General features: G+C 42.6%; 3 protein-coding genes across 3 annotated transcripts in view; 2 read left to right on the forward strand and 1 right to left on the reverse strand.

Moving 5' to 3' along the window:
* The first annotated feature begins 7,581 nt into the window (after positions 1-7,581).
* On the forward strand, positions 7,582-12,572 carry LOC124117755 (doublesex- and mab-3-related transcription factor 1). The gene is made up of 4 exons (XM_046479748.2): positions 7,582-7,846; positions 9,800-9,937; positions 11,062-11,103; positions 11,756-12,572. Exons 1-4 carry the CDS (start codon positions 7,585-7,587, stop codon positions 12,283-12,285), a joined length of 972 nt encoding a protein of 323 aa, XP_046335704.1. The 5' UTR covers positions 7,582-7,584; the 3' UTR covers positions 12,286-12,572.
* A 3,259-nt stretch (positions 12,573-15,831) lies between these two features.
* Positions 15,832-20,226, forward strand: LOC124117752. The gene is made up of 2 exons (XM_046479746.2): positions 15,832-15,875; positions 17,747-20,226. Exons 1-2 carry the CDS (start codon positions 15,870-15,872, stop codon positions 19,691-19,693), a joined length of 1,953 nt encoding a protein of 650 aa, XP_046335702.2. The 5' UTR covers positions 15,832-15,869; the 3' UTR covers positions 19,694-20,226.
* A 1,108-nt stretch (positions 20,227-21,334) lies between these two features.
* LOC124117731 overlaps positions 21,335-27,640 on the reverse strand; it is a 60,314-nt gene continuing 54,008 nt past the window's right edge. The window contains exons 33-35 of the mRNA XM_048394488.1: positions 27,323-27,458; positions 26,398-26,508; positions 21,335-25,868 (exon numbers count right to left, since the gene is read on the reverse strand). Coding sequence (XP_048250445.1) covers positions 25,692-25,868; positions 26,398-26,508; positions 27,323-27,458 — 424 coding nt within the window. The 3' untranslated portion in view covers positions 21,335-25,691. The remainder of the gene's footprint in view (positions 25,869-26,397; positions 26,509-27,322; positions 27,459-27,640) is intronic.

Genomic DNA, 27,640 nt, shown 5'->3' on the forward strand with positions numbered 1-27,640 from the left:
CTATTCCGAACGAAAGTTACGGCCGACTGATTCCGTCAAAATTATCGTCCATCTCTCTGGTCCGTGGGATAAACATTTAAACGGAGGAGGCGTTGCACAGTACGTGGGAAGCACTGCCATACAATCTCAACCATATATTAGAGATTCCGGATTGTATGTTTGTTCAGTTTTCAAAATTTTAATCGAGAACTGTGTCAACATATTTTTCAAGCGTAGTGTGAAATGGAAGTCGCCAGGTTGAAAGGTATTTCAACATATTTTGCTCAATCCCACCACCCATTGTCCAACATCAGCATACATACACATCTAGAGTATTTGCTGAAAAACCGAATTTAGAATCAATATAAACTTACATACATGTGTTTATTTATTAATATGGTTACAGATGGTTCTTGGTAGTCACATGATGCTCGTCCTTCGACAATTGTGATGATGACTTGTGAGATATGTTTTGAAATATATACAATGTTACTCAGTATACAAATGTGATGTTTTTTGACAGAAGTGTAACTTCAAGATGGTCAAGATATCAGTTGGCTTCCCTTAGCATAGGACTGTTTCTAGAAAATGCTTCAGTTTAGCTGCACAGGGAGGGTCCTACTATTTAACGTCCGGGAACGTTTTACACTCAGTGAACCATCTGGGGCCACGAATGAACTTTTGAAAACGTCTGTCTTTCAATATTACTTATGAAATAATATACAGAATATGACACTATAAATGTACATTATGTTTGTTCCATAAGCAACTTTACATTGTATCCTTCAAAGACTACGTTACGACCGCCAAGTCAGTTCGAATAAATTAATATCGTATCTGCTTTGCTGATTCACCATTTAAAAAGAAAAGTGGTGTATGGTTTTTTTCTAGGTATATGTTATATTCAATAATTAATAAAAGAACACCATTATATAAAATACACTTATTATCATTCTCCCTGACGCTCCCTTGCGTTGCCCGGACGCCCCCGTACGCTTCCGGACGTTTCCGGACGCCCCCGGGCGTTATTACTAGGTGAAAAAGCCGCCTCCGTGGTCTAGTGGTAGAGCGTCCGCCCGGAGAGCGGAAGGTCCGGGGTTCGATCCCCGGCCGCGTCATACCAAAAGACGTCAAAAGATGGTACTTGTTGTTACCCTGTCTGGCGCTCGGCATTAAGGGGCTAAAACAAGGACTGGTCGGCTCGGAGTCAGTATACTGTGTCTGAGTGGGGTATTCATGTTAAACTGCGGCATGGTATCTCAGTGAGCTAGCACTATAAATCGGCATCAGTCCGGACTAGTACACGCAGCCACAGACATACACGTGCATGCACGTCGCTATATAAGTGCAATAATCTTGGACGCGACGTTAAACCCCATTTCACCTCACCTTACTAGGTGAAAACAGATAGTGTGAACTAAGTATCACACACATGTACAATCAGCATCAACTCTGAAGGTGTATAAAAGGTGTGGAAAGATTTTAACAAATATTTTTGGGTCCTACTCTCAGATCCTCCTCTCGAGACCCAACCAATAAATGTCACAACACGGTGGTTACTTACGGAAGCCTTTTAGGGCCATTTGTATTTTAAATATTTTTTCGATACTGTCTTGAAGTTTCAAGATACTAAGTTGAAATTTCAAGAAACTAAGTTAAAATTTCAAGATACTATCTTGAAATTTCAAGATACAGAAGTTGAAATTTCAAGATACAGAAGTTGAAATTTCAAGATACTATCTTGAAATTTCAAGATTTTAAGTTGATATTTCAAGATAATAAGTTAACATCCTAAGATGTAAAAATACGTGAATAAGTGAATAATCTTGAAATATCAAGATCCTACCGAAGCCTTTTAGGGCCATTTGATTTTTATATTTTTTTTGAAACTATCTTGAAATTTCAAGATACTAAGTTGAAATTTCAAGAAACTATCTTGAAATTTCAACTTAGTATCTTGAAATTTCAACTTCTATACCTTGAAATGTCAACTTCTATACCAGCAGCAGCACAAATCACATGCGAACGTGTGCATTTCCCCCTTGTCCATCTTTTATAATCCGCCATATAAAAAACACCAAGCATTTCACACTCGACTTTAAAAAAGGACAGGAAACATGGTTCGATTAACCCAACTCCAGAGAGGCGTTGCCATGGGGATGATGCTTCGGGCCGGACCAACGTCAACTGCGGTGGCGAGGCACTTTGGATGTCAACCATCACCAGATTGGTCGAAGGCATCAACAGACTGGCAGTGTCCAAGACCAGCCTCGTTCTGGACGGCCGAGGGTCACTACTCCAGCACAGGATAATTACTTCCGGGTGACACATCTGCGTGACCGACAGCGACGAGCGACACAGACAGCTGCAACCATTCAAGGTCCACGTCTTCCCGTGTCGGGAATCAGTTGTCGTCGTCCTTACGTCGGGTCCATATACTGACTCAACGTCACCACCAACAACGTCTGAAGTGGGCCCAACAGCACCTGCGTTGATGACGTCAACGGTGGCTAGAAGTTGTCTTTTCAGACGAATCAAGGTTCCCGTTTTACCACCGATGGCCGCATCAGAGTGTGGAGACGACGTCATGAGCCTTGCGCTAACTGCTGTGTCTTACAGGCCGACCGGTGGGAGGAGAAGCATCATGGTGTGTGTGTTGGGGGGGGGGGGGGGGGGTGTGTCAACATCACTTCCAGGTCCTCCAGCCGGACAACGCGCGTCCCGTCCCCATTCAGCACAGGTCTCTATGGACTTCCTTAATTAATGGATCCGGGGTAGAATAGTTCTTCAACAACCCATGTTTGCCGTAAAAGGTGACTATGCTTGTCGTAAAAGGCGACTAACAGGATCGGGTGGTCAGGCTAGCTGACTTGGTTGATGCATGTCATCGATCCCAATTGCGTGGATCGATGCTCATGATGTCAGTCATGGATTGTTTGGTCCAGACTCGATTATTTACAGACCGCCGTCATATAGCTGGAATATTGCTGAGTGCGGCGTAAAACAACAAACAAACCAACCAACCGTCAGAGGGACAACGCTCGTCCCGATCCCATACAGCACGGGTCTCTATGGACTTCCTTAATTAATGTAATGCCCTGGCCGTCTTTGTCGCCAAATGAGTATGTCTGGGACGAGATTGGGAGACGTCTTCAGACTGCCAGACAGACAGACAGACACACACACACACACACACACACACACACACACACACACACACACTACAGGAACTATAGACGCCTTTTTGGTGCGGAAATGGAACGGTTCCTCAAGCCTTCTTCAAAACACTTTTCGACAAAATGAGACAGAGATGTGTGGCCTGTATCGCAGCTAACGGATGCCACACATGTTGATGAACACGACTGACTCTTGTCATTCTAATGTTTGTGGGGTACCCTGTTTTCGGGGTGATTTTTCAGTAAACGCGGCTGTTTTCCATCAAACAATCAACGCCCATTTGATATCAAATATTTTCTCTGGTATCAGTTCTTAACATTATCTTTTATGGTCTTTATTTAACGTCATCCACTTTTTTGTACAACTTGCGTTTCTTTTGCGGTTAAGTATACTACACCTTAAATTGCCGATACGAAAATAATTCCATCTACCAGTATTTGACCAGTGTTGTGACTCTGAAAATCTGAACCTTACAAGGAAACGTTGTACTTTTAACTTCATTCAGACGTGATACAGTTAATTCCATTTAAAGGAATGACATTTTATCAGAGATGTTTGACAAAATAGCACTAACGCAATACTGCGCTTCGAGTTACGTACGTTACATATGCTGAACACTGTTCTGTTCTTGCACGAACGCTGTCGGCAGTAACTGAAACTACAACACCACAGAAGCGGTGACATGCTCCCATGATCTTCTTGTAATTTGTTAAGACTTAATTGGTTGATACATGTCCTCGTGTCCCGTAGATGCCCGTACCACGTGATATCAATCACTGGATTGTCTGGTCCAGCCGCGGCTATTTACAGACCGCCGTCATAATTATAGCATGAATGCGGCGTTAGACAAACTTTAATTGAAACCTCATTTATGAAAATTACAATTTTAGTGGTAGGAAAGTTATATATGATATTAATTAAACCTTTCGAATTCTATATCTAGTCGTTATTCCAACCGTGTTGTATCAGAAAGTGACGTATATGGTTCAATATTGTTGATTCGACTTTAAAGTTTACTCGCTCGCTGACTTCATCTACTATCTGAGGCTGCCAACCCCCTTTTCGGTTAATACTCGGGATTCGGGGTTCTGTTTATCAATTAGGGGGTATTCGGGACGCTGCATTGTGGTACGCGGGACACAAATCAAATCGTATTTGGTACGCAGATTAATTCAACATCTGAACTGAAAATGTACCTTATTTATTTTCTTTTTTTCTGTTTTTAACTTCACTTCACATTATATGTACCCTAGCATGGGCGGATACAGAGGGGGTGTGCGGGGGTGCGCACCCCCCGTTTTTATTTCGAAAAAAATCTTTATTTCTGTATAAATTACCACCAAAGACAATAAATAGATCTTAATTGTGCACCCCCCCTTTAAAAAAAGCTGTATCCGCCCATGCCTAGCCTAGGAACGTGTTATATAATATTTGCGTCTGTGATTGATATTCTGCTTTTGACCAGTGAATTCCGACAAATGTGCTTTTGAGATTTGTGTTAGTCGTATTCGGGATACGTGTGTTAGCGAACGAGACAAGCGTGAAAAGTTAGATATGGTATTCGGGATACAGAGGAAGACGGGGTTGGCACCCTCCTTGGCGAGTGGTGAATAGTTTACTTGGAAGAGTCCACTCTAGTAAAGTTCATGGGTAGGTGAGTCAGGTCTTCATCCCTCGAAAATATTTAAAAAATATTTTGATTATATTTGCAAAACTATTATTTCCTTCATTTGAAAGATCCTCATTTATATTTACGATGTACGCCACATAATGTTCATTGCGTGAAAATATTTCTTGTCGACGGACGACCGTAGACACCCTTTTTGAGAAATGGTATCAACATTGTACTACAAGGTGCCCGCCTTTATGGTTTTGGTCGCAAGAAAGGTAGGAAGTGATATTGACAACTTTGTAGTTCATTTCATTTATTGTGTAGCACGTGTTGGCGTTTGACATGTAACATTGCCTGTGAAATCGACATGTTGTTAGTTTACAGTTTGGAATTAACTGCATATGCATTTAGGACATGTAAATATAAATACATGTACATGTACATCTTCGATCATAATTTCGATGAATTTGTGGTGACCGCAGGACATTGATCGGTGTTGAATGAGTTGATGTCAGTTTTATTTAAATTTGCGAAATGGAGAATTATTGCGTTTTGTCTTGAATGAAGATTTAAGTCCGAATAAACAGTATAGTTTTGTAGTGAATCATATTATATATAGCTTAGTGTGGGGTAGGTAGTGAGGTGCAGGTCGGGCTTGATCGGTACATCACAACTGGGGCTGGCGTAGAGGCGACGGCCATATTGCTCAGGGGCAGAAAATATTCTGGAAAATTTAATCTGGGGTTTCATTTTCAGTGATAACTTCTATCCCTTGTGGGTTGACCTCTGGTATTCATAAATGTGCCTGGAATATTTTAGATTGCTATACCATGAACAACTTTTAAGCCAAGACCAAAGATATAAAATTTGGTGCGTGGAATCTATACAACAGTAGGCCAACTCCACTCGACACTGCCGATTCCTAGGGACTGAGATCCTACGATCGCTTTGCGAACTGGTTGGTGCGTATACAACAGTAACAATAGGACCCACTCGGAACCGCCGATTCCTGGGGACTGAAATCCTACGATCGCTTTGGAAACGGAGTCGTCATCCGTGGTCAAGCAGCTTCTAAACGATGCACAACTGTCGGAATGCTTCCTACATTTTGCTCACTTCTTCCCAAAGTGCACGAAGCAACATGACGTCATTGTGACGTGAATATGACGTCATCAGTTATTTATGACCAAACTCCTTACAGCGATAGCCTGTTCGCGGAACTCTCTGTACTATATCGCAGCCACCAATCTGGCTTCCTAATGCTACAACCATGCATGGAGTTGAACGGACTTCATAACGGCCCGAGCTATTTTTTGTTTGTTTGTTGAAAGTTTGAATTACTTTTTCATTTCAACAATCATGTAACCAGATAACTCTGATCCAGAGGAACAATACGGCGCAAAGAAATTTTGTCGCATACCTACATTTGTTATGCAAGTCACAAAGTGAGCATGTGTAACCCAGAATATGAATCAAGATGTAATTTACATGTGGTTTCTTCAGAATTTGACACTTTTAACTTCAAATACATATATATGCAGTATAAAAATAGAAAACAAACATATCATGCAAATAAAACTATAGGAAAATATATATGTTTTCACAACATGTTGTTATTTCTTTCAAGGCTTCAGAGGTAATTTATTATACATGTGCAGATAAAGAAAAGGTTTCATTAAAAGGTTATCCCTGTGTAACTTTCTCACACAAAAAACACACAAACGTTATCATCATGGAAATAGGATTATAAAGTTGGTATTTTTCCCCAGATCACTATTGACATTCTCAAAGACAAATATTAATGTCACTACATTTGGAGTTAGAGGGAACATTTTCAAGTTTTTGTAGTGGTATGCCGGAATCAGCTGGATGCTGAGCCCTGTTACGTGGTAACCGAATTTATTTATTCAACACACAAATATATATATCAAATATTGAAATATGATTACCTAGCCGGTCAGTGGCTATATGCCTAAAATAATGCCGATTCGACGTTAGATTTCAATCACCTGGCCAGTCGCAATGTGTAAGCTCAGGAATATGCCGGGCGAGAATGAATATGAAAAATAATATTTCCTGAGTATTGAAGCAAATTAATAAGATATTTTCAAGACAAATGTGTCTTCCACCACACACACGTATCTTCAGATGATGGTGATTATTATTATTATTGTTATTATTATTATTATTATTATTGACAGTAACTAATTCTGATTTTAATACCTGTTAGTAGGACCCGTGAAGATTCCGGGGTAGAATAGGTCTTCAGTAACCCATGCTTGCCGTAAAAGGTGACTATGCTTGTCGTAAAAGCTAGGCGACTAATGGGATCGGGTGGTCAGGCTCGATGACTTGGTTGATGCATGTCATTGATCCCAATTGCGTGGATCGATGCTCATGATGTCAATCACTGGATTGTCTGGTCCAGACTCGAGTGAGTGAGTGAGTATGCTTTTACACCGCTTTTAGCAATATTCCAGCAATATCACGGCGGGGGGACACCAGAAATGGGCTTCACACATTGTACCCATGTCGGGAATCGAACCCGGGTCTTCGAATCGGCGTGACGAGCCATCGCTTTAACCACTAGGCTACCCGACCGCCCCTCCAGACTCGATTTTTTACAGACCGCAATCATACAGCTGGAATATTGCTGAGTGCGGCGTTAAACAACCAACCAACCAACCAACCTGTTAGTAGTTTCCAATCCGCAAAATGTGTCATGGTTTATATATTGTTCCGTCTTCTCTATAGGTGCCGTGAATTATTTCAAGGCAGCGGGTTGTTAATTGTTAATTAATAATTACAGGTGTAAGATGGCCGAGGAGTTTACGAGTACCAAAGCAAAGAAGAAAGACACCCAGCTACGCTCCTGCGCGCGATGTCGTAACCATGCCGTCATCAGCCCACTGAAGGGCCACAAACGCTTCTGTCTGTTCGCCAACTGTGGCTGCAGCAGCTGTTGTCTGAGTGCACAGAGACAGAAGGTGTCCCGGGAACAGATCGCCCTCCGCCGCCGTCAGGTGCAGGATGAGGAGGCGGGACGCTCGATACCCGTACCCGAGGAGGTGCTGACGGGTAGGTTCCCGTAGACGCGGGGTGGGCAGGTGTAGTGTACCCGAGGAGGTGCTGACGGGTAGGTTCCCGTAGACGCGGGGTGGGCAGGTATAGTGTACCCGAGAGGTGCTGACGGGTAGGTTCCCGTAGACGCGGGGTGGGCAGGTATAGTGTACCCGAGGAGGTGCTGACGGGTAGGTTCCCGTAGACGCGGGGTGGGCAGGTATTGTGTACCCGAGAGGGACTGACGGGTAGGTTCCCGTAGACGCGGGGTGGGCAGGTATAGTGTACCCGAGGAGGTGCTGACGGGTAGGTTCCCGTAGACGCGGGGTGGGCAGGTATAATGTACCCGAGAGGGGCTGACGGGTAGGTTCCCGTAGACGCGGGGTGGGCAGGTATAGTGTACCCGAGGAGGTGCTGACGGGTAAGTTCCCGTAGACGCGGGGTGGGCAGGTATAGTGTACCCGAGGAGGTGCTGACGGGTAGGTTCCCGTAGACGCGGGGTGGGCAGGTATAGTGTACCCGAGAGGTGCTGACGGGTAGGTTCCCGTAGACGCGGAGTGGACAGGTATAGTGTACCCGAGGAGGTGCTGACGGGTAGGTTCCCGTAGACGCGGGGTGGGCAGGTATAGTGTACCCGAGGAGGTGCTGACGGGTAAGTTCCCGTAGACGCGGTGTGGGCAGGTATAATGTACCCGAGAGGGGCTGACGGGTAGGTTCCCGTAGACGTGGGGTGGGCAGGTATAGTGTACCCGAGAGGTGCTGACGGGTAGGTTCAGTTCAGTTTACACAGGGTGGGCAGGTATAGTGTTCGCTTAGACGCGGGGTGAGCAGGTATAGTCTACCCGAGGAGGTCCAGACGGGTAGGATCCCATAGAAGCGGTGTGACCAGGTATAGTGTTCGCTTAGACGAAGGTTGGGCAAGTATAGTGTACCCGAGGAGGTGCAGATGGGTAGGTTCCCGTTAACGCTGGGTTGGCATTTATAGTATGCGGACAACTGACCCGTGTTTCTAAGAATCATGCCGAATCATGACAAAACATAGACATGACCTTGGATGACGTATTACACGTCATCCAAGGTCATGTCTACGTTTTGTCACTAGCCAAATCGATCTCATACAAATACGTTTCCACTTTGTCCTTGACCTACGACATAAAGGGAACAACTGTTACATTTCCCAATTTCTCCACAAACCTGATCAGTGGGTTAAAAGACCCAGCTTCTTTGACAAAAAACTTCCACCCTGAATGTTTAGGTATTTCCTTGATTAAACGCACGTGCGTATATTTCTTTCAGACACTATTTAACCCCGGCGTTTCATCGGAAAAGGGGGCGGTCGGGTAGCCTAGTGGTTAAAGCGTTCGCTCGTCACGCCGAAGACCGGGGCTCGATTCCCGACATGGGTACAATGTGTGAAGCCCATTTCTGGTGTCCCCCGCCGTGATATTGCTGGAATATTGCTAAAAGCGGCGTAAAACCATATTCACTCACTCACTCATCGGAAAGATGACACGAAAACAGTGTCATCGCTATCCCCCTTAGTCTTGATAAGTATCACTTCGATAAACTAACTTGAGTAGTTTCTGAGAAACCTTGTCCCCATTGCAGACACTTATCCACCAAGTAAAATAACATGGATCAAGGGCCTTAACTCTGTAAAAAAAATACGGGACCAATTTTCGAACTGTCTTGACATGTATGTTTTAGGTAAGCATGCAAACTTTTATTCATGTAACTTAAGTAGTTTCTGAGAAAACTTGTCCCCATTGCACACACTATGCACAAAGTTGAAAAACACGGAGCAAGGGCCACAACTCACCAAATGTACGACACAAATTTTCGAACTCATTATTTTTTAGATCATGACCAGTAACATCCGTGTGTAAAATTTCATTAACTACATAACATAAACTACCCGCGTTATTCGTAACCCCGGGCGTTAAATCGAGGAAATACGGTATCGGTTTTCAGGTCGAGGGCACAGCTCGCTGGCAGGGGCAAACCTTCAGTCACTGAGACAACAGTTCCCCAACATCAGCGTCGGTCGACTCAACGCCGTCCTCACGGAAACAGGCAGCCTACGCCAGACCATTATGCGTCTTCAGAAAGGTAAAACAATCCGCCATCGTGTTCAAGTGCATTGATCAGTCAAGGGAGATAACTACAACTGGAATAAGTACGTCCCGCTAAGGGCAGTATCTATCAGAATGATTAGGGTGGGTTACTTCCTATTTTCTTGTTTATCTTTTTGAAATAGGTGCGAAGCCGCGTTTGTTCTCTTCTGTGGTTCAGAGTGACTGAGCGAGTACCATTTTTTGCCGCGTTTATTCCCTCAAGACCCGTGAAGATTCCGGGGTAGAATATAGGTCTTCAGCAACCCATGCTTGCCGTAAAAGGCGACTATGCTTGTCGTAAAAGGCAACTAACTGATCGGGTGGTCAGGCTCGCAGAATTGGTTGATACATGTCATCGGTCCCAATTGCGTGGATCGATGCGCATGATATTAATCACTGGATTGTCTGGTCCAGACTCGATTATTTACAGACCGCCGTCATATAGCTGGAATATTGCTGAGGGAGGCGTTAAACAACAAACAAACAAAACATCATTCCCTCAATATTACGGTAGGAGACACAAAAAATGGATTCACGTTTTGTGGGTTATCGAACCGGGCCTTAATCGTGAAGAACGAACACTTTAATCACTAGACCACCCAGCCGCACCTGTTGTTCAGAGATGAAAGATGAGGTTCACTTATCATATCATACGAAAATCCACACCTTCACACAAATACAACTATTCAAGACACTCTAAACATGACGTGCAAATTGATACTTTAAATTGAATTTTGTGTACATCTGTATGTGTTCCTGTGAAAGTCAGTTCTGAATGCGCTCAGAGTTCCCTGCCCTTTCTGTGTTCGATTTTGTTGAATTCCCACCATTGCCCCAAAATCGTCTCCCCAGAGCAGCGTTAGAAATTGGCACTAGTCCTGTAGTCCTTACCAAACTGGCCAATAGTTAAGGTATCCTAAGGACGAGTAGAAATGGGCCCATATAAAGTGTTTTGCTATATGTTATTATTATAAGGACTAGTGGACAAAAACTGTTAGTTTCTAACCCTGCAGAGGAAAGGCTATCCAGTTATTACTTGTCTAGCATCTTCTTTTATAGATAACGAGTTACCCAGCAATATTTACTCTTTAAATGTTCAACAAGGTGTGATGTTTTCAGAAGAGACAAGAGGAGAGGGCACAGATTGGGCGGCCACTTCAGGTAAGCCACACACCACATGCCCTGACAACAAACTAAATGTCTTCAAGTTTCAAAAAGTTTGTTTGTTTGTTTTTTGTAGTTTAACGCCGCACTCAGCAATATTCCAGCTATAGTACGGCGGTGTGTAAATAATCGAGTCTGGACCAGACATTCCAGTGATTCACATCATGAGCATCGATCCACTCAATTAGGATACGATGACATGCATCATCAACCAAGTCAGCGAGGGTCCCCCGGTCCCGTTAGTCGCCTCTTACGACAAGCATAGTCGCCTTTTATGGCAAGCATGGGTTGCTGAAAACCTATTCAAACCCGGATCTTCACGGGTCTGATATGAAATGTGAGGGAGTGTGTGGGTGGGTTTAACCCTGCTTTGAACAGTATTTCAGTTATATCTTGACATGTTTGGTACAGTGGAAACCACCCAGCTGGGGTATTGTTCTTACGAACTGAGGGCATTGTGATGAAATGTCATACCAATACCGACCAGTTATTTAAAAACTGAAAAGTAAATTCCAAATGTTGACCAACTCCGCGAAACGCATACACCTGTTAAGTACACTTCATATGAAAGAAACCCACTGTAAAATGTGAAAATAAAAATGCAAGTCAAAACGTATTTACAAACAACAGACCATTATCTCCTGTGCAGGCCCGACAACATCCACATCCACAACCACAACGATGACTACAACCGCAGAAGCTCTGGGTCTTCGTCAGGGATCTCATAGATCGTTTAAAGCCGAGCCATTCTTCCCAAGCGAGTTCTACCCAAGCGGTTACTACCCCCAGTCGTCCGCCTACACCCCCCTGTACGGCACCCTACCCCCCTACACCAGATCCACCCCATCCGTAGCGGCCGCCTACAAGAGCTACCACGCTGCCGAGTCCCCCTACCAGCAGGCCCCGCCCTTCCTGACCCCAACCCCGCCAACCACCAGCCCCTACAGCTACCAGCTAATGGGCTCCATGGGGTTCCCTGACGGCCCCGCCCCCCCAGCTGATGTGCCCTCCCGGGAGTTCCGGAAAAGCCTGGCCAAGTATTGTGGGGGCGGTGAGCAAGGTGAGGCCGACCCACCCCCCGAGACCACCCCCGTGTCTGTTAGTTTCCCCAGCACCACCCCCACGGGGATGTCCTCGGATGAGGAAGCTGCGCTACTGATCGACTGTTGTAATGATTAATGGTCAGAGTACTAGTAATAGTCAGTCATCATTTACCTCGATTATACACTGGATCCACTGGTTAATCGAGGATGACGCATCATTTCGTCTGTAGAGTTTATGACTATTTTTGTGATGCTTTAGTTGTTACGATTTTTCCCATTTGTGTAATAATTCATAAATATCTATAATTTCATTTTTTACAATAATGTCAAATTGAGTTGTAAAGGTTTTTCCCATTTGTTCAATATCAATTGATAAATGAGTGTCATTAATTTCTATTTTATACAATAAATTTAAATATAGTTGTGTTTTTGTAATATTTCATGATTTGTTCGCTTTGATTTGGGTTGTACTTTTGGGAGCTGAAGCTAAGCCGAGTGATGTCATAGACGTGAAATTAAAATTAGTTTACTGTTTGTAAATCACGAACCGGAATGTCAGTTTCCGCCATTCTGCGCGTGTCTCAAATCAAAGAAGAGACCCTCCAACAAGGTGGGCATTAAAGTCTTCAATAAAGACCTTCAATAAAGTGATTGTGAAGACAGTGTGACATCATGATCTGGTTGAACCTGCCAGAAGACTCCTCTGTGAGAGGTTTAAGCTTTATTTGTGTCTGTTTGTTAGTGTAATGCCGCACTCAGCAATATTTCAGCTATATGACGGCGGTCTGTAAATAATCGATTCTGGACCAGACAATCCAGTGATTCACATCATGAGCATCGATCCGTGCAATTCGGATACGCTGACATGCATCATCAACCAAGTCAGTGAGCCTGACCACCCGGTCCCGTTAGTCGCCTAGCTCTTACGACAAGCTTAGTCGCCTTTTGCGACAAGCATGGGTTGCTGAAGACCTATTCTAACCCGGATCTTCACGGGTCTGTGATGTGAAATGTGAGGGAGTGTGTTTAACCCTGCTTTGAACAGTATTTCAGTTTTATCTTGACGTGTGTACAGTGGAAACCACCCAGCTGGGGTATGGTTCTGACGAACTGAGGGCATTGTGGTGAGTTGTTATAACCATACCGACCAGCTATTTTATAACTGAAAAGTAAATTCAACTGTTGACCAAATGTTGACATCATGGGCATCGATCCACGCAACTGGGATACGATGATGTGCACCTCGCCCCCCGATCCCGTTAGTCGCCTCTTACGACAAGCATATAGTCGCCTTTTATTATAAGTCAAGCATGGGTTGCTGCAACATCGAGTGACTTGGTTAAGGATGCTTTGAGGAGTTTTCAATTCCCCTGAGAGGAAATCCGAGCTGATGCAGGTTGTGCAGGATTACCCCTACCATGGTGCAGACAAACCCAAAATCAGGGCGAATCTTGTAAATGAAACCACGATCATAGCCTAGGACAGCTGTGTGTCAATAAAGGTTGGTTGGTTGGTTTGTTGTTTAACGCCGCACTCAGCAATATTCAGCTTTATGACGGCGGTCTGTAAATAATCGAGTCTGGACCAGTCAATCCGGTGATTGACATCATGAGCATCGATCCACGCAATTGGGATCGATGACATGCATCAACCAAATCAGCGAGCCTGACCACCCGATCCCGTTAGTCGCCTTTTACGACAAGCATAGTCACCTTTTACGGCAAGCATGGGTTGCTGAAGACCTATTCTACCCCGGAATCTTCACGGGTCGTGTCAATAAAGGACTACCGGGTACCCATTGACTCATGCCCATACAATTACAACGGGGGACACATCTATAGCTACATCCTGTGTTAAAACATATACACGTTAATGATGCAGATTTAGGCTTCTGAGGGTTCGTGTACATGTGACTGCTTGTGTTCGCGAACTTGTCACTGGAACTAACACAAGAGTACCTGGACTATATATCTGTTCTATTATGGCAAGGCACTGGCTATTTATTATTATGGGGTGGGGGTGAGATTGGCCTTAGCACTGTGATATTTTGCCGACACACCCACACATTTCTTTCATGACATCCCCTCCCTTTAATAAATTACCTGTCCCTAAATTATGTTCAACTGTATTTTGTTTCTACAGTAAACTACGGTTATAACGAACTCAAAGGGACCACTAATTTTAGTTGGTAATAACCGTAGTTCGTTATAAGCATACATACAGCATATATACAAGAAATGACCGGGACTAAAAAATAAGTTCGTTTTATCCGTCAGCTCGTTATAAGCGTGTTCGTAATAAACGTAGTTTACTGTATTTCTATGAACCGGTATTTTGGTCACCCCAAACCCTTTAATCTCACCACACACCCACACACACACACACACACACACACACACACACACACACACACTATAATAAATTATTTCCTCATAGTCCCTAAATTCGTTTTCCATACATCTCAATCTTTCATGTAAATAACTGTGCACAAAGTTGTTCTCGCTCATTGGTGTAATTTGATTGGAGGAATATTTGTATCGTCGCCTATTTCGGATCGAACAATCGAGGATGACCTTACAAGCAGATGCTTTCTGTACAACTTAACGCCGAAATAATCATTATTCAAGCTACATCACGACAGATTTAAAAAGAACGAGTCTGAACCAGATAAACCAGTGATTGATGCCTGAGCAACGATCTACGTTGTCGGGGTTGATGCAAACACCGAGCCTGACCCACAGTCACTGTGTGTCCCCCCTTACGGACTACAAGGGTTGATGACCAAAATCGCCGGGGGGCTGAACACGATTTTGATACGAGAAGGCGGCTGGGGTCGATACAAGTGTATATACAACACTTACTGAAGCAGTCTCTGTACATTATGAGAAAAATGAATTACAACATATATATTTCGCATTTTTTAAACAATTAAACAACAACCAAGATAACGATTCAGACCATGTTTTTTTTTGTATGTGAGTTAAAAACATAATTATTTTTTAAGTGAGCAGTGCTTTCAATACCTCGGAACTATTATGCATGTTAAAGTAACATTTTTTTAAGGTTTTGACATTGTTGAAGGTTCATTTGACACTTATATTTGACCTGAGTGACAAGAATGTCTCGGACAATTCCTGTTGTGGAACTCGTGCTCTAGTAATGGAGGCAAACATTGAGGCACTGTGTAATGTGTAGTGCCAGTAGTGAAAAGAACCGAGGCATGGCGCTTAAAATAATGCACTTTTATCAATATTAGAGCCAGCCGTTTCATCCTTATTCATGTAAAGGCTATTTGTTGAACTCTCTTTACAAAAGTATTTTACAGAAATCAATGTAAATCTCTGTTCAAATAACGACAGAGTTCCCAGGGATTAAAATATAAGACAAGAACAGGGTTATACGTAATACGACCTGGAGTAAGACACGGACCCGTGCGTAGCCATACAATAGTGTAAAAATAAGTCGTTTTATGATTATAAGACGATTAAATATTGTTAAAGGAAGTAACGAATGGTTATAATCAATATAATATGGTGTCCTAAACTATACTCATAAAATACAAGATGTCAAGCAGTTTGAATGTCCACATATGAGTCTGAAATTATCAGTATACGAACAACTGGGTAATAAAATCCAAATAACTATTTTAGCGGTCTGCATCCGGTCAAATATTTCCCATAATTCTTGATTGCAGACGGTAAAATCAGCGTTGAAACGTCTATGACGGTACGAACTATTACCAGATAATGCTTCATGATCTGAATCTATTTACAGACTAAATATATTTTTATATTTTAGAGGATGTCTGTGAGACCTCACTGTATTCTTTTTCATACAAACTAACGAGAGGATCAACTTTGAATAGTGAAACTAGACAGCAAGGATAGGCCCCCACTTTCACACAAACGCCAGGTCTAACGTTACATAAATGTTTGCTGTGCGAAGGAAGCATTGTTGCCAAATATTACAGATACATTATCGATCTTGCCTAAAGTATCGCGGTTTCTGTTTTATATTAGTGTTGTTTGAATACGCATAATTCAATTTACGTAACATTGACCGTAACGTCATCATATTCGTGGGCGAAAAGTGAGGGAATAGAATCAAAATAGGCCTAGACGTTGTGAACAGAACGCCATCCTTCAAACAATTTCGTTTTTCAAAACTATGCACTGCGAGACCATTTCAAACTCCAATTCACAGCTTTGTTTAGTTTAAAGATTTAAGAGAGCGTTTGAAAATAATGTAGGGTTAAACTGACAGGGACACTCGCGATCGGTTTACCATCGAAACTGACCCGTGAAGATCCGGGGTAGAATTGGTCTTCGGCAACCCATGCTTGTCGTAAGAGGCGACTAGCGGGATCAGGTGGTCAGGCCAGGTGAATGTCATCGTATCCCAATTGCGTGGATCGATGTTCATAATGTCAATCACTGGATTGTCTGGTCCAGACCAGATTATTTACAAATCGCCGTCATATAGTCTAGCTAGAATATTGCTGAGGGTGGCGTTAAACAAAATAGCCTACCACCGAAACGTACCCAGGGTACAACACAGTAGGTTATATGGAATTGAACCCAGGCTATAGGCCTAAGTGAACCCCAATTGTTCTCGTTCAGCAGATGTTTACCACATTTGTAAACAATTGTTTCCTATTAATTTCATTACATCTACGTCACATACTATGAGTACTATCGTTTTACGAGATGAAAATCTGTCTCTACAGGCAAGTGAAGCTGCCTTCCTTACAGCCAGCGCAGCATCCGATAGCAGTCACCAGCCGTCTAAAGTCACTAAATGATAAATATGCATGAATCTGGTGATTGGGCCATTAACAGGGGTGTGTCGATTCAGTCAAACCTGCTATTGCCAGTGAAAAATATAGTTGACAGAATAAGTTACTTTTATGAACTCAGCAGTATTCCAGCAATGTCCTGTAAATAATCATGTCTGGATTAGACAATCTCAGATTAATTTTGTGAACAACGTTCCTGTGTTGTACAATGACACTTGTCAACCAAGTCACCAAGCCTGAACACCCCATCCATTTGGTCCCCTCTTACGACCAGCATTGGTAGCTGGGGACTAGTTGTAACCCATAAACCCCCAGTTGAAGCTTTAATGTTGACAGCTGACAGGAATAAGAGGTGAGGTGAAATGGGGTTTAACATCGCATCCAAGATTATTGCACTTATATAGCGACGTGCATGCATGTGTATGTGTGTGTGTGTGTGGCTGCTTGTACTAGTCCGGACTGATGCCGATTTATAGTGCTAGCTCACCGAGATACCATGCCGCAGTTTAACATGAATACCCGACTCACACACAGTATACTGACTCCGAGCCGACCAGTCCTTGTTTTAGCCCCTTAATGCCGAGCGCCAGACAGGGTAACAACAAGTACCATCTTTTAACGTCTTTTGGTATGACGCGGCTGGGGGTCGAACCCCGGACCCTCCGCTCTCCGGGCAGACGCTCTACCACTAGACCACAGAGGCGGTCTCAGAGCCATTAGAATGGATATAATCGTGTCCAATATTTTGATTCGATTTCCGTATGTTTGGTTAATTGATGTAATAATGGTCTGTATGTTTCAGAGTCAACAGCTTGGAATGGAAAACTGCGGCAACCTCCTGTTACTGTGCAACACATCTGGGGCAGAGAGTGAAGCCATGAGAGACAAGTGTCAACAACCAACTGAAGGGACTGGCAGTGTCAAAATCAAGATAGAAGTTGAGGATAGCAACAGCAACAGTGCTGCCATGAACATCCCCAAGCTGGAATCATCACATCAACATGTCAGCACTGGTTGTGAAAATGAACAAGCCAAAGAGAGACCTGCTGAAGGGAACTGTAACAATAACAGGCTGTCAGTCGAAGGCAGCCACACTGGAGTTATCATGATGAATCCTTGTGCAACGAAGCATCCTGTAATGTCAGATGGAAATGCTGAACAAAATGGAAATATGATATATTTTACTAATGGAAATGATGACAGTATTGACGAAATCAGTACCCAGAATAGCGATAAAACATTGGATCCTTCAACCACTGGATCCTCATTTGAGGCATCCAACCCAGAGACCTGCAATTCAAGCTACAAAGAAAGCTCTTTAACACAGAACAGCTCCCTCCAAACTAGTGGCCTTGATCATTCAATCAGAACTTCAAAACCTTCACAACCTGGAGCAAAGTCAACATCAGGTGTCAGTGAATTCATCACATCACTCTCCTTTGATTCCACTCATATTGCATTTGAGAACAATGTGAATCATGCACTGAACACAAGGAATCAAAAGATGGTCCCTGAAATGGAGTCTCTCAGTCAGCCAACTCTATATCACAATGCTCAAAGTCATGACATGTTTCCCCAGCTTCAGAACAGGTGTTCCCAGCAATCTGTCCCGGACACATTGTTTGTACCCGTAGATAACAACTGTGCATATGATTCAGTTCCTGGCATTGATGCATTTGGACAGCCTGTTATGTCTCAGCAAATGTCAGCGATGCAACACCATACCCTTGATCAGGCTCGGCTCGGGATGTCAGAATCCCTGGGTAAATCTGCTCATTCAACCTGGAGCCAGCCAGGTACAGACACATCCTTTGGATGTCCTTTGGCTAGCTCTACTCCTGATGTTGGAGGAAGGCAAGTCTCAATGCCAAATCGTGGTCAGAGAAACTTCTTCCAGGTTGGTGTACCGGCTTACCAGAACCTTCAAGAACCACGTTCTTTCTATGGGCAGGAGAGATCAAGACATCTCGCACCAGAACATATACAGTGGATGGCAAACAATGTGCCTTCTGTGCCTCCACCTGGACTGATGTACAATCAGGATCAGGTTCTAGACCGGAACTGGAATGCAACTCCTGAAGGAGAAAGTATGATACCAGCAGATTCCCAGAGGGCCCAAGTTCCGCAGACACACATGTATGTTCCTCCTCAGCAGTCTGCACCTCTGGATATGTCACCCAAAATTAACCAGCCAGGTGTCAATGGCAATATTTCCCAGAGAAGAATGTTGTCTAATTCTGAATGTATGAGGGAAACCACTAGAGCTGCCAAGAGAAAGCAGAGCACAAGTTCTGAGGATATCATCAATAATCCTTATCAACATGCTGACAAATCTGCCAAACTGGCACCAAGTTCTTGCAACAAAGCTGCAGAAAAGTACCAGATCTCCACAAACGTCCACACTCTTAAACCTCGTCATATGATCTCCTGGTACATTGATCATCTGATACAAGAGAATGAGAACATAACACAGATATCAAAGTCCTACACCATCCCTGTCAACATATTCCAGAGTAAGGACATGTACTTCATGGAAGCCCTGCTGAAGAAGATCAATTTCCCAACACATAGGTTCCTCAACTGGATGCATAGCAACTTCCCCAACATCAATATTAATGCCGTTGATTTTGCTGAAGGGAGACAACCCTCCACCTTCTTCTCCCACCAGGAAGAAATGTTGCCAGGCAGACACAGGAATGATATTATCAAGGAGACTTTCTTCTACTTCCAGCAGCGGAGGATCAACTGAGTTGTGGATCTGCTGTTTCACAAAGGCCATTCTGCATTCACCGCTCATCCAAAGGATCTGACCCCAGTTGAAAGTATCTTTCAGGCTTTGGGAAAATTATTCATTTCACAGTTTATTGATTATATGTTATCATTCATGTGAATGCCCAGAAAATTCATTTGATTTCAATGCCTAAATCTTTCAAAACCTATTTGAAATATCTCATGTACTGAGAAGTTGAAATGTTTTGTTCTTGAAAACTTGTTGCATGTTTGGTTTGTAGCATCGGCTTGTGTATCAATGTATGTCATGAACAGTGTATGGCATGAATAGAGGTGAAACAATCAGTTATCTCAATTGCTATTAGTTTGTTCCTCCCTGAATACATTAAACCAGCTGTTTTTGATGTTTCACTGATGTAGGTACTACATCCAAATTCACTGGCATGTTTGCATTTCAGAACAGCCAGGTTGTCTTGAGATATATTCATGTTCATTTCTGTAAGTTTGAAGTGTTTGTTGTCAGTGACCTTTATTAAATTCTGTTTATATTTACTATTATCCTCTCAATGTTCTCAAGACATCAAGTTGGCTAATTGCGAGACCTCTGGCTCATGGATAGTAGAAATAGCAACAGGCAAGCCCTGTTGACAATAGCAGTATTCTTATACCGATTAATAACTGTTCAGATCGCCCCTGTTGACCACAGATTAAGAAATTGGCACTAGTCCTGTAGTCCTTGCCAAACTGCCCAATTGTAAAGGTGTCATAAGGACTAGTAGAAATTTGCCATTTTTAGGGGTTTTGCTATATTTAATCATTATAAGGACTAGTGGACTGAAACTGTTAGTTTCTACTGCTGGACCAGTGTGTTTATTTTGAACAGTTTTTTCACACCTGCTTGTTACACATAGTGAGTGAGTGAGTGAGTTTGGTTTTACGCCGCATTTAGCAATATTCCAGCAATATCACGGCGGGGGACACCAGAAATGAGCTTCACACATTGTACCCATGTCGGGAATCAAACCCTGGTCTTCGGCATGACGAGCGAACGCTTTAACCACTAGGCTACCCGACAGCCTCCTTATTAGGCAAAAAGGATATCAAACCGTAAACAAGGCTATTGGCTTGCCAATGGTTTGTGAGAATAGATCACTCAAGCATTCCCTTCTTCAGATCACAAAAATGACGCAATGCATTCACAGCCAACAATCAGTGAATACATAACAGCATCCTTGTAACGAATAACACAAGGCACTGATTACAATGGAATCTAGATTTGAAATTAGCACCACATCCAAGAGTTTAGAAATCATAAAACTTTTCCAGTTGAAAAGGAAATACTATTTCCAGGATGACATGAGTGAGTTGGGTTTAACGCCGCTTTTAGCAGTATTCCAGTTATATCGTGGCATGTCAGCTTAATGTGGGAGGAAAGCCCGAAGTGATGCAGGTCTAAGACGTTTACCACTTCGGTGAAACCCACGAGCACGGGTATGGTGCTGACAAACCTAGAAACATAATCGGGGCGAACCGGGATTCGAACCCACAATCATAGGTTTCTGGCGTGCCCAAGGGACGCAACTCTGCACAGCGAATCGTGGCGCCTTAGACGACTGGGCCAGCCATGCCCCCCAGGATGACATGAAGACAGAACACGCCCTATGAGTATCTTATTTATTAAACACGCATGTCAGTAAAAAACAAGTGAGAGACAGCTAATGTTTGGCACAAAGGACGCTATCACAGAGGGAAAGAACAACAATGACTTAGAGTATGCAGTGAAGCAGAACACAGTATTGCTGCACATGTCGAGAGAGTATCTTCCATAGAAACTATCAGTAAATAAAACTAAATATTAGTTAATACAAATCTTACTTATCTAACTCATGAATGTCAAAAAGGACAGAAAATGATCATGATTAAAATTGGTAACACTTATTTCATGTTGTTTGAGGACCTGGGCATCGTTCCTCAAAGCGATCTTAGTGACTGTCGTAAGCCTGTGTTAAAGTATGGGAGTTTCGATCATCTTAGCGCTAAGATTGCTTGTGGAACGGGGCCGAGGATCTTGTTGAAAATACACATAACATGTACACAACAAACACTGTTGAACACAGAGATGCCATATTTCAGACATGGAACATAAATGGCTGCAATAGTGAGATAAAACATAGGAATTACTCAGAAGCAGATAGCCACCATGAATATACTGCACATGTTGATGAAGTTCGTGTCTTATGAACATTTAGTTGCTTTACCTGTTAATGTGAAAATCTTTACAGCGATGACCAGGGTCCACATGCACAAAGTGATCTTAGTTCTGTAACTCCCATTGTCTAACAGTGAACTTTAACATTGCAGTGCACTTTGAGCAAGTTGGGTTCAGAAAGTGGCTGCAGGTGTTGCTATATCTCAATCACACGGAGCAGGGTGAGTGAGTGAGTGAGTATGGTTTTACGCCGCTTTAAGCAATATTCCAGCAATATCACGGCAGGGGACACCAGAAATGGGCTTCACACATTGTACCCATGTGGGGAATCGAACCTGGGTCTTCGGCGTGACGAGCGAACGCTTTAACCACTAGGCTACCCGACCGTCCCCACACAGAGCAGAGAACACACCTACACTATCACTGTTGTAAGTGTACTGAACAGTTTTACAATCTGATACTTAGGTGACCAGCGTTATGATATCACAGTTATTCCCAAATACAAGATAGCTACGCGATAAATCACACAGAGCATTGAAGAACGAAACAGTTTTTTTCATGATAAAACATATTCTATCATGACGTCATTTCTGGAGACTCAAATATGCGCTCGCAACTTGATGACGTCATATATTGGACGACGTTATTTAAGATAGGGAAGTGTGTAGTGAGTTGTTCCCCACAGATTTAGCTGGGGTACGCAGATAAACGCAATAGCCGAACAATTGCTTCCAAAAGTGGGAGAGATGATAATCGATATTAGCAGAACATATACAGATAATCGACGTGATGATTGTGAGAATTCTATTCAGGGAGTCATCATTATTAAAAGTAAGTAACTATTTTTAAAGCTTGTACATTTTATCAACATCCTTAAAGAGGCTGTACATAATGTTGATATCTTGTACAAGAAATAATCGACTCGTGGTCATTGTTTATCATACAATAAAACACTGCAGTGGGAATAAACCACTCGGGGCTGTGCCGCTCATAGTTTATTCTCCCTGAAGCGTTTATTGTATGATTAAAAGCTCCAACTCGTCATTTATTTCTAAAATAACAGGTTTTCAAAATTCTACCATATGATGGAATTAGATTTGAGCGCACACCCTAAATTATCTCGCACTACAAGGCAGAACCCCATGTGACATCAGGGATGACTGAGGTGAACAAATGGCATATATTGGCTGCTATATTGTATTCTACCATGACATTGATGAATGCTTGATTCTGATTGGTTAAAAAGAGGTTTCCTTTTTGCTACGGAAACCCCTTTCAAATATATTAAGTCTTTTCATACATATCGATTCATAGAAAATGGCTGCCGATCGATCACCCCATATGAACTGTAAAACGTATCTATATTTCCTCTAATACACGCTGGGTCTCAAATACCAGCCCGGTCGGTTCAAAATGAAAATAAAGAGGTATCAATTCTACAGTGGGACTACATCAAATTTCAAAACACAGTAGGTTTATCTCCTAAGTGAAGACGGGATAAACAAGATGACTGTGTACAGTACATTCCCATCACACTTCAACACTGATTGGTTATATCAGTGCCATCCTCTTCTCAAACACACAGAGACCTGCCTGATGTATGGAGTGAGTGAGTGAGTGAGTGAGTGAGTGAGTATGGTTTTACGCCGTTTTTAGCAATATTCCAGCAATATCACGTCGAGGGACACCAGAAATGGGCTTCACACATTGTACCCATGTCGGGAATCGAACCCGGGTCTTCGGCGTGATGATCAAACGCTCTAACCACTAGGCTACCCGACCGCCCCCCTGATGTATGGACATGGTTGAACAACTCTGCATGTCATACATGCTTGAGTAGGCATACAGGTGCCTCCCTTTGTTGGATCTCATAACTACTCCACTGAAGATACTGTTGTGATACCTAGAACCAATGCCACCTGTCACCTTCTTGCCTGTTGTTTGCTTCCAAATCACAGTTCAATTGTACAATATACAACAGCTATTAACAAACCTGTCATGACTTGCTATAAACTCCTTTATATCTACAGAAACAAACATATCACACATAATGATCTGGATGGCACTAGTGGTTTTGATTTATAAATATCTAGTTCTCGCCAGGGATTTACCTAGAAATTTAGGCCCCATTTCTGCAGCTAACATCATTAAACATTACTACCAAATCAGAATTTAAAAAATCCCAATTCATTTTAATATATATAACTAATTTTATAAACAAATATATGGCTTTGTGTATTTCACAGATAACAGAACCAATAAACAGGATCAGGTTTTAATGTTTAGTTTTATATAATTGTATTGAATACAATCTTCAAATACAATGTTAAAATATCCCTGTTAATATGACATGTCCGGTTGCCATGGAAACTTAAAAAAAACTTAAAAAAATTAAATCCCAAACTATTAAAAGGCACAAGTTTATCACTAGACCAGTCTATGTGTCAAATTTGGTGAAGAGATATTGTCCATTTTTCAAGATCTCATCTGGAAAGAAGCACAACCGCTATTTTCAGGTTAAAGTCAAAGTTGTTGCCATGAAACCTCGAAAAAGAAACCAGTTCACCACCAGACCTATCTATGTGCCAAATTTGGTTAAGATATCTCTCATGTTTTTTGAGTTCTGCTCTGGAAACGAAACATGACGGACTGATGGACGGATGGACAACACCCATTCATATATCCTCCTTCCATTTCGTGGCGGGAATAATAAATTACAATGTACATTACAGTGGTATATTTGTTTGATAATTCCTTGTGACTAATTTCATTTTGATAACAATATACTAAAAATATCACCATCTTTACATTCCCATCTTACCCTAGAATCATAAGCTGATATGAAATAAAATAGAAGAACAGAATAGATAACACACAGAACACATTCTACTACAGGTACTTGATGTAAACACAGTACAAAACGTAATAAATAAGTCTGACATATCATAGCACCCTTATCACAGAAATGCTTCAACATCTTAGACAGTTTACATTGGCACCATAGTGAGCTGTATTTAGCTCGGCTATAAATTTCCCATCACTCCACGAACAGACCATCTTCCACCCTTGCCGAACTAGTCTGTAATTATGGAGTCCTATTTTAGCAGAACTAACAACTCTATGCAAGAGCATAATCCAATCAAAATCGTGTAACGAAATCGACATCCGGTTCGACATCCCTGCAGATTTCAGTCGAATACAGGATTTGCAAAGCATATGTACTGTGTACACTTAGTGTCAATGATATTTTCCAAATCTTTTCATGTTTGCAATACAGGTGCTCATGTGATTTGATGCACCTCGCAAAGTAAGACCTGTTTTATTACAACATAGATTTTAATTATAGCTCATAACAGCCACTGGTGGTGACACGATCATACTCAGAAATTCTGGCCTAGTTCAGCAAGGGTGGAAACTGGACTTTCCCAGTCAGTTAACTCCCTTGCCTCGGGAAGATGCAAACAGACTATTTGAAGCAATGATTTACTTGAATGATGTTGTACAAGTGTTGGAACATAGCCACCCAGCTCAAATGACTGCCAGCTTCTCCAGGGCTGGACTTATTTGGTCATAACAGTATGACAAGATATTAGTACCACACTAATACGCTATGTTACTACTGGTCCTCTATCACATCACCATCACCTGCTCCTATCCTGTATTATCCTGAAGGTGATGCTAAGTCTTTAACACAGTAGTTGAGGATGATATCATTGATTTGGAAGATATCCCTCCTGTCACTGGCCACAGACAATACAACCTGGTGAGGCTGAAATCGACCTGGGATGACCTCGAGGTCTGTGGCCTCTCACTTCCTGTTTGTGTAGATCTGTCTGGTCTGAAGACTTGGGATCAGAGAAGACCGTGTCACGTGACCAGTATTGTCTGGCGCCATGTGGAGCAGAGTAGATGTTGCCACCGGAATGGATGACGACCTTTGTGTAGATGGCTTCTTCACCGTGAGTCCTCTCCATGCCGAGAAAACCTGTGTGTCAGTTTCAGAATAAGTCATTCATGTCAACTGTTAGTTCTGCGCTACAATGTGACTTGTATTATCACATCCTGGACAGATTAGCATGGAAACTCAATATATACCAAGACTTCAATCATCATTTGGGTACAAATGTGTTACAAGTGCTGATTGCAGAAACATGTAGTAAGTCTAATAACATGTAGAAAGCCTTACAAATATTATTGCATGTTATCATCTACCATTCCTAATGCCAAGACATGAAACATCTGAAGATCACATATTTTACTAATTTACTATAAATTATCAGTCTTCAAAGGCTTGTCGTAAGAGGCGACTAATGGGATGGGGTGGTCAGACTTGGTTGAGGCATGTCATTGTATCCCAATTGCGTGGATTGATGCTCATGATGTCAAGCCCTGGATTGTCTGGTCCAGACTTGATTATTTACAGGCCGCGTCATAGAGCTGGAATATTGCAGAGTGCGGCATTAAACAACAAACGAACAAACAAGCAAACAAGAGAAATTCAAAGGTTATTTTACCCGAGACATGAGGTGGCGCCTGTCGTATGTTCCGATGTGGTTAGCGGCCCTCCTGCGACTGAAGGCTACACGCCAAACGCTCCACATCTGACTGTATAAACGCTCCCTCTCCTAGAACACACAAACATTTGTGGTGAAATCAGCAAAAATACCATGATGTACAGGAAGCACTTTTGTGTGCACATCACTGTACAATCAAGCACAAGACCCGTAAAGATCTGAGGTAGAATTGGTCAACAGCAACCCAGGCTTGTGTTTAAAAAAAAGGCGACTATGCTTATCGTAAGAAGCGACTAACGGGATCGGGTGGTCAGGTGACATGTCATCGTATCACAATTGATGGATCGATGCTCATGATGTCAATCACTGGATTGACTTGTTCAGCCTCGATTATTTATATACAGACCGCCATCATATGGCTGGAATATTGCCGAGTGCGGTGTTAAACAACAAACAAACAATGATGCACAAACTTGCACTGTTCTTTACCAGAAATTCATTCATAGATTACACACACTGATGAGGACTGATGAGCATATCCTACTTCCAGGGTAACCATGGTAACATCACCAATAACAAAATCTCCCGCTTTGATAGACTACCTTAACCAAGCAAAGAACAATCTAGCCAGGTATGTTTGGCAGTGTACGCAAGGTCCGTCTGTCTATATAACCATGGCAACCACTCACCACACATGTGGCGGTGTAGGCGAGGTCCGTCTGTCTATATAACCATGGCAATCACTCACCACACATCTGGCGGTGTATGCAAGGTCGGTCTGTCTATATAACCATGGCAATTTCTCACCACACATCTGGCGGTGTACGCGAGATACGTCTGTCAATATAACCATGGCAACCACTCACCAAACATCTGGCGGTGTACGCGAGGTCCGTCTGTCAATATAACCATGGCAACTACTCACCACACATCTGGCGGTGTATGCGAGGTCTGTCTGTCTCTTCCACTGCCTGGCATACTTGGCAGCCAATCTCTCCTGTCGCCGAAGTTGCTGGTGCTTAACATGCAGCTCGTTCTGCAGCCCTCTCAGAGCCAGTCGGCTGCAATCACAATAACAATTCACATATTGTCATCCTTAGTAGATTTTGTGTTTCTTACCAAGTAACATTTCAAGTATGTTCAGTTTGTCTGGACAAGTTTATGACAATTGCCAATGTTGTAGTGAGTGATTGAGGGAGCATTGTTTTTACTGCTTTTAGCAATATTCCAGCATTATCATGGT

Source organism: Haliotis rufescens, unplaced genomic scaffold (assembly GCF_023055435.1).
Source record: "Haliotis rufescens isolate VD_foot unplaced genomic scaffold, xgHalRufe1.0.p SCAF_13, whole genome shotgun sequence".
NCBI lineage: Eukaryota > Metazoa > Mollusca > Gastropoda > Lepetellida > Haliotidae > Haliotis > Haliotis rufescens.